Source organism: Nicotiana attenuata, unplaced genomic scaffold, assembly GCF_001879085.1.
Source record: "Nicotiana attenuata strain UT unplaced genomic scaffold, NIATTr2, whole genome shotgun sequence".
Classification (NCBI taxonomy): domain Eukaryota; kingdom Viridiplantae; phylum Streptophyta; class Magnoliopsida; order Solanales; family Solanaceae; genus Nicotiana; species Nicotiana attenuata.
In genome coordinates this window covers 305,296-312,672 of record NW_017670386.1, presented here as the reverse complement: position 1 = coordinate 312,672, position 7,377 = coordinate 305,296, and the positions used below count along the sequence as shown (strand labels likewise).

The window sequence follows — 7,377 nt, the reverse complement described above, 5'->3', positions numbered from 1 at the left end:
TCAGGTGCATTGCATCCTAAATATGCGGTTGCCTATCTGTTTAATCTTAAACACTAACAAGTTTGCTGTTGTCATTGAGAACAGGAACGTGGTTAGTTTGTTTGGCATTCTGGCAACCAACCCGTACAACACCAGGTCTAAAAACAAGTTGATCATGGCTGGCCAAGAACTGGACGCAAGTATTATTGATCCACCGGGAGAGGTGGAGGAGTCTGCGCCTGGTCTGAAAGAGGAGTTACATAAGTTGAAGCACCAAATGGTCGAAATGTACCAGGCATGGATGAAAGGGCATCCCCCGCTATCATACCCCACCAACCTCGCTTTCATCCCACCACTGGCTCAATCTCAAGAACCTCCCGTTGTTGACATTGACAACTTTAACACCAAAAGCTGAAGGTGATGACATTGAATGTCCACGATTGCTACTTTTGCTAGTAGTACTACTGCCTTTATAAAAAAGGAAGGTGAAGTTGTATGTTACTCAATTATGACGGCCACTTGCTAATTTTCAATATCCATGAGGATCGTTTTAAATTTCAAGTTCATCCCCACTTTAATTTCCGAGTATCAAGATACCCAAGCGACAATTTTTTGCCTAATAGGCTTGATGACGGCGACCTTGACAAACTAATCAATGTGGTTAGCAATATACGGCCGGTTGTAAGCAACTCAACATTGTATTGGTTTGCCAATAACTTGATCTTGTATGGATATGATTTTTCCGAGAAAAGATGGTTTAAATCAACAAGTCTTTAAGGGATGTTATGGAAACTTCCTTTCCCCGATGATGCATTTCCAGTTTTGGTTAAGATGTGTCGTATAAATTTTGCGTTGATTGCTCCTTTGTCTTCCGGAAAATTGGGAGTGGCTCACCTTGTTGTCTTCAGAAACACACGCTCTTTAGATGTGTCCGTGGAGTTACTCAGTACTTTATCTGTTGATGATCCTATTTTGTTCATGTTGATGGGATAGCAATGTGAGTGCATTCTTTCATTTGCTCCTTACCCCTTTTGTTTAATTTATGAGCATCCAATTTGGCCTAGTTGAAAGTTCTATCTTTGCTTCCGCGAACTCTTGAGCTCGGTCCTTATTTTTCTTCCTCCTAAGAAATTATTCCTGTGTTCTTAATATGTGCTAGTTATGGTTGACAAGCACTTATGAATATGATACTAGCTTTTAGTGTATTCACATTAGGTGATGGATGAGTTGTCTCTGGTTTCACCTTCCCCTCATTTGTGAAGGATTTGTAGAGTACCTTGCAGTTTTAATTGCTATGAGTGCTCGATTCTAGGATCGGGTAATGTCTCTGATTGCTAATTGGATGTAGAAAAAGCCTTTGAACTTCTAAATTAGTTTCATAAGAAGTCATATTTAAATCAGTGAGTTTGTGATGAAAAATCTGGATATATTTCAAGTCGTATACCTTGTTAGGATCATTTTTCAAAGAGAATTGTTTGTCCCTTACAAATACTCTCTCTGGATAGAATGATGAAAAGCCAAGAAATAATAAATCAGATCTCCAAACACACAACTATTAGTACTGCAGTTACCAAACTTATGCAGTTTTTCTTAAGGAAGAGTGTTGGTACTTGAGATATATATAAGGATATCTTATGCCAATGAGTGTTCCCCTATTTATAGAGATAAGATTTTGATTTTTGATTTCTCAAGACAAAAGTTACTTTAGATTTCTAGATGGCTACCTACTACTTGAGAATGAAAGGCTGAGTTACTTCATTCTACAGGTTGTAAGTTTTTCAAATAAAGTTTCATAATTTACGCATATTTTAATAGCTCTACTCTTAAATATAGCTGAATTCTCGCATAAGTATTTGTACCCCCAGATCTTAAAATTTGGATTTGAAGGATCCGACCTCTAGATTTGAACTCATATCGGATACCCGCACCCTAGTCCGAGCATCTTAGGGCCCTGCTACAAATAAGTAGATATACACCCACATACAATGCATGTTATTTTTAATACACAAAATCAAATACTAGTAAATAAGAAATTTTATTATTATTAATACACTTTATTTAGTACTACTATTATTGTTCGTTCTAACAGTGATCCGTTGACACTATCTTTTTCTCCTAAAAATCCTAGAGCAATACAACACACTAAAACCCTAGACCTAAAGATATTTCAATTTGTTAGCAGTCGCCCCAAATTCCCAAAACCCTAGACGTTAAAGCCAGAGGAGTATTCTATCTCACTGTTCAAATTCAATGGCAAAGCAACTGCGGCGACAACAGATATATGTCCACTGTATGAATGGTCGGAAGCATTTGTGGTATTGTATTAATTTCGATTCAGAGTCCAGTACGGTTGAACTTTCTCAGGTTGCGCCAATGGAGTTGGAATTCAGAGGAGACTGGGCCATTGTGGGTAACCACATCTACTGGGCCGGCGGAATCAAGAACCCTGAGCCGTCGGATATGGGGATCAGACTCCCTTACTCCTCTATGGAATTGTATAGGCACGACATCACAAGCACCGACCCCGTCTCCTGGGTTCCCGTATCGTCTTCCAAGAAGCTTCATAGGCATGAGGCCTGTGTTGTTTCCCTTGATAAGACGATCTATGTTCTGGGGGGCAAAAAGTTTCCCTACGAAGGTGACGAGTACGAAGGGAGGTACTGCGGCGAAGCTTACGACATTGACAGCTTTGACACCAAAAGCTGGAAGCTGATGGCATTGAATGTCCAGGATTTTGCTACTTTTACTAGTAGTACTACTGCCTTTGTGAAAGGGGAAGGTGAAGTTGTATGTTACTCAATTCTGACGGGCCACTTGCTAATTTACAATATCCATGAGGATGGTTTTAAATTTCAAGTTCATCCCCACTTTAATTTCCGAGTATCAAGATCCCCAAGCGGCAATTCTTTGCCTAATGGGCTTGATGACGGTGACCTTGACAAACTAATTTATGTGGTCATCAATGTACGGCCGGTTGTAAGCAACTCAACATTGTATTGGTTTGCCAATAACTTGATCTTGTATGGATATGATTTTTCCGAGAAAAGATGGTTTAAATCAACAAGTCTTCAAGGGATGTTATGGGAACTTCCTTTCCCTGATGATGCATTTCCAGTTTTGGTTCAACTGTGTCGTACAGATTTCGTGTTGATTGCTCCTTTGTCTTCCGGAAAATTGGGAGTGGCTCACCTTGTTGTCTTCAGAAACACACGCTCTTTAGATGTGTCCGTGGAGTTACTCAGTACTTTATCTGTTGATGATCCTGTTTTTGTTCCTGTTGATGGGATAGCAATGTGAGTGCATTCTGTCATTTACTCCTTACCCCTTTTGTTTAATTTATGAGCATCCAATTTGGCCTTGTTGAAAGTTCTATCTTTGCTTCCGCGAACTCTTGAGCTCGGTCCTTATTTTTCTTCCTCCTAAGAAATTATTCCTGTGTTCTTAATATGTGCTAGTTGTGGTTGACAAGTACTTATGAATGTGATTCTAGCTCTCAGTGCATTCACATTAGGTGATGGATGGGTTGTCTCTGGTTTCACCTTCCCCTCATTTGTAAAGGATTTGTAGAGTACCTTGCAGTTTTAATTGCTATGAGTGCTCGATTCTAGGATCGGGTAATGTCTCTGTTTGCTAACTGGATGTAGAAAAAGCCTTTGAACTTCTATACTGGTTTCATAAGAAGTCACTGCAAAACTTGGGTATTGGGTTAAGTGGGTAGATGTTGCATTTCTATGGTCAGTTTTCACCTTGTTTTTTTTTTTTTTGGTTGTATTTCTCACTTCTAAAAGCACTGGATGAAGATTAATATTTGAAGAAAAAAATACTTCTGATAGTTAACACACTACTAGAAGTTTAATATATCAATACGCCTTTAAACTATCTCGAGATATCAAACGAATGCATGTGTCTTCCTTTCCTAACCTTTTAAACAAGCTATTGTACTTGATTTGATAAGTTTATACTATTAGTAACACGGTGTATAAGTCAAACTAAGTTAATAAGCTATATGATGGTCAAAAGTGAAGACATAAAAGAAATGGAGGGGGCTTACCTCAGTTTTGTCAACCCATTTAAAAACAATTTATTTTGTCAAGCTAAGCTATTCAGAACTCTAACCTATTTTTTCTCTATGGGTGACCCACTTGCCTAGAAATAGGCGAGGCAGGGAACTGAGATGGATAAATTCAAGCTGTAAAGTCCAGATAATTTTAATAATCACTTCTCAAGAACGTTAATCATTTCCTTTTTTCGGTTGTACTAAGTGCGCTATTGTTTTTAATGCCTAGACTCTGTATTATGAAACTGATTTATGATGTAATTTTTCTTATCAATTAAACAGAATCTCACTGCTATTTAAATGTTTTTTCCTTGATTAAGCTTTAAATGAATCTCTCTTTTTATTAAGTGGTGATGACTTGTGAGGTTTTATATTGGTGTTAAGCTGAAAATTTCCCTCTCCTGCTTTCACTTTGGACTCTTAGCACCAACTGAAAGATTCAGTAAAAAGGAAAAAAGAAAAATGATCAGGCTGGTGCGCAGTTCCTTTGTGTAATTCTATGGTTGTTGACAAGGTTCGAACCAAGTTTAGGTTGACAACTTATAGAGCAACAGCTACTGATTCTGCAAGAAGTATCTTTTGGTTGTTTTTACCTGTGGTATATAAAAGATTATCGACGGTTGGCATGCTGAGAGTGCTCAGAAAACATAAATATTCTAATGTATCCTAGCAATATCTCCTGCAAGTAAGTTATTGCTTTTCAACACTTCATATTTAACTTGAACTCTCTGAGAGGTAATAGATTTTATACCTGCAATTCAGGTGACATAAGTTTACGCTTCCCATCTTGGTTACTGTACTTATGTCTTCCTAACAAAAATTGGCATAGAAAATATGAAGTAATGGACTCATAGTTTTCCTATCCCAGTTCACCCCTTGTTTGGTTGGACTAGTAATGAATTTGGTATAACCGTCTAGCTAGATGCATTAACTTGAATATTTCAAAGGTGTTGATTGCCATGGCAACATTGTGCCCTCCAGGGTAGGGTAGTCCTTGCAAAGTAAGAACTGTACCTCTATTTGTGATAATGCCACACTATGTGTTAGTTCTTTTTCTAGAGAGTACTGAAGCCATCTGAATGCATTAACTTGAATTTTTCAAAGGTTATCATTGCCATGGCAACACTGTAAACCACATAATAATTTTTTGTGCCCTCTCTTGGGTAGGGCAGTCCCTGCAAAGTAAGAACTGTACCTCTATTTGTGATAATGTCACCTACTATGTGTGTGTTCTTTTTCTTGAGACTGCTGAATGAACTTTCTTTTTCTTTTTTCTGCTGGCTGAAGTATACGTCGCATTAGGATGTGATGAGGGTTGTAAATCATTTTGTGGAAGTGTCCCCTTCTTTTTATTGGGAGTACTGATTGCTATTTCATTTACATGTGGTGATAGCCCTGTAGACACTGAAGAGCCAGCCACAAAGAAGGGTTCTACCATAAAAGACAAGGAGAATAATAAGAAGGATAAAGGGGCAGTTGCACCATGCATCATGGCGAAGCGAGTCAGAAATGCAACTTGACTAGTCAAGTCTAGAACAAGTGGTAATTATATGTAGCTCAACTCTTGTGGCATAATTGATCAACTCTGTACTTAAGCAGATCTACTTGGCTGAAGTGAATTTAGTAATTATGCAGTAATCTTGCAGCTGTCGGTTTAAAGTGCATAACCTGCTTTGTAGATTCTGGTTGACTTTAAAGCTAAAGTGCCGCCACTTTGTTCTTTAGCCTCTTTTGTTCGTTTAAATCAAGATGTATAACATTTCAACAGTAATTTGGTTTTTGATAGTTCTTGTGTAGAAGAAGTCATGCAGTCAACATGTGCCAGGAATTTTCGTCCTCTTTTGGTAGAGAACCTCTTAATGATGACTGGTCTAGTTTCGTTATAGCTAATGATTGTGTGGCCTTTACTTTCACCGAACGCAATCTTGGAAATGTTAGGTGAATATATACTATTAACCATGCGTTTGGATCTCTGTTTTAAAAGGCAGAATTGGGACTCGCCCCAGGGTGGGGCACTCGTAAAACGCCCCTGGGCTTATGTGTGGGGCTTAGTTCCGTGAGATTTACGCCTCGGCCGTCGGGTCTTACGCCCCGGACACGCCCAATGCCTTACGTACTGGGCTCGTCTAATATAACTTTATACAGTTGTGTGTAACCTTGTAAATCCTCAAATTTTTTTAATAATCGTTAACTATTCAAAATTACTTTTTTCTTAATCATAAATTATTAAGTTGAGAGTATTTTATGTCATAATTAAAATAAAATTTATTGCACGTTATCTACTAAGATTGCTATGATAGTAAATTTTAAATAAAGCTTTCATTTAAAAGTATTTATTTATTAATATTTGTTATGTCTTTATTATATTAGTCCATAAATTTTTATATTATTTTCCTAAATATTACTTTTCATGTTTATGAAATACAATACTTATTAATTTAATAGCTCAGTATTAGCTAGTAACTATTTACAAATAATTAGTTATCATAATATAGTATGGTGAATTATGTGTCACTTTAATAACTTGTTGAAACTTAAAAATAAATGATGCTAGAGAATCATATTTAAATTTTGAATAATATTTTTATATAAATTCTCTTTCAAATAGAAAGCATAATAAATGAAAGGAGTATTTTTTTTTTTTTTTGTAATTTATCTAAAATGAATTGAAAGTCTTTGGCCTTGGGATTTTTATTGAGGATAGGGAATCCCAGATAATTTCCAAACTCTGTGGTACATTTTATTCCAAAGAGAGAATGAAGATAGGTTGATCCCTCCTTAGGGCAATGGGGAGGGATAACAATTCTGGATTTTGAAGTGTTTATTGTTAGACCGGACTCTTTGGAGAAATAGTCTAGGCATCTCTTAATACACTGACTAGTTTTTTTATTAGCTTTTCCCATAAGAGTAATATCATCGGCAAATAGTAAATGGGAGAAAGCGGGGCCCTTATGACCTATTTTGATGGGGTCCCAATTTTTAAGATCAACTTGATGGTTAATGAGTCTAGAAAGGAGTTCAATGCATAGGATAAAAATGTAGGGACAGAGGGGGCACCTTGACGAATACCCCTACTAGGTTGAAAGTATTTTGTTTTTGTACCATTTACTAGGACCCCAATTGAACTAGTGGTAATACAATGCATGATTAGCTTAGTTATCATAGGAGGGAATTTGAAGCCACTCCAATCTATCAAATGCTTTCTCAAGGTCTAATTTGATGAGCATGTTAAAGTTTGAGCTTTTGGAATGTTTAAGAAAACCCATGATTTCTTGTATGATAATAGCATTATCACTGGTTCTTCTATTTTTCATGAAACTAGATTGCATGGGACTAATGAG

The 7,377-nt window shown here is 37.0% G+C and overlaps 1 protein-coding gene across 1 annotated transcript; it reads left to right on the top strand.

Moving 5' to 3' along the window:
- The first annotated feature begins 2,050 nt into the window (after positions 1-2,050).
- On the top strand, positions 2,051-5,921 carry LOC109238704. Its single transcript, XM_019405181.1, has 2 exons — positions 2,051-3,272; positions 5,430-5,921. The coding sequence occupies exons 1-2, from the start codon at positions 2,230-2,232 to the stop codon at positions 5,554-5,556; spliced, it is 1,170 nt and encodes a 389-aa protein (XP_019260726.1). The 5' UTR covers positions 2,051-2,229; the 3' UTR covers positions 5,557-5,921.
- Positions 5,922-7,377: the final 1,456 nt, after the last annotated feature.

What these genes read in the sequence shown, in the direction of transcription:
- LOC109238704 (XM_019405181.1), top strand. Translation starts at nt 2,230, where the DNA reads ATGGCAAAGCAACTGCGGCGACAACAGATATATGTCCACTGTATGAAT. An exon ending in CCTGTTGATGGGATAGCAAT is followed by an intron (nt 3,273 to 5,429) that starts GTGAGTGCATTC and finishes ATGTGGTGATAG; the next exon opens with CCCTGTAGACACTGAAGAGC.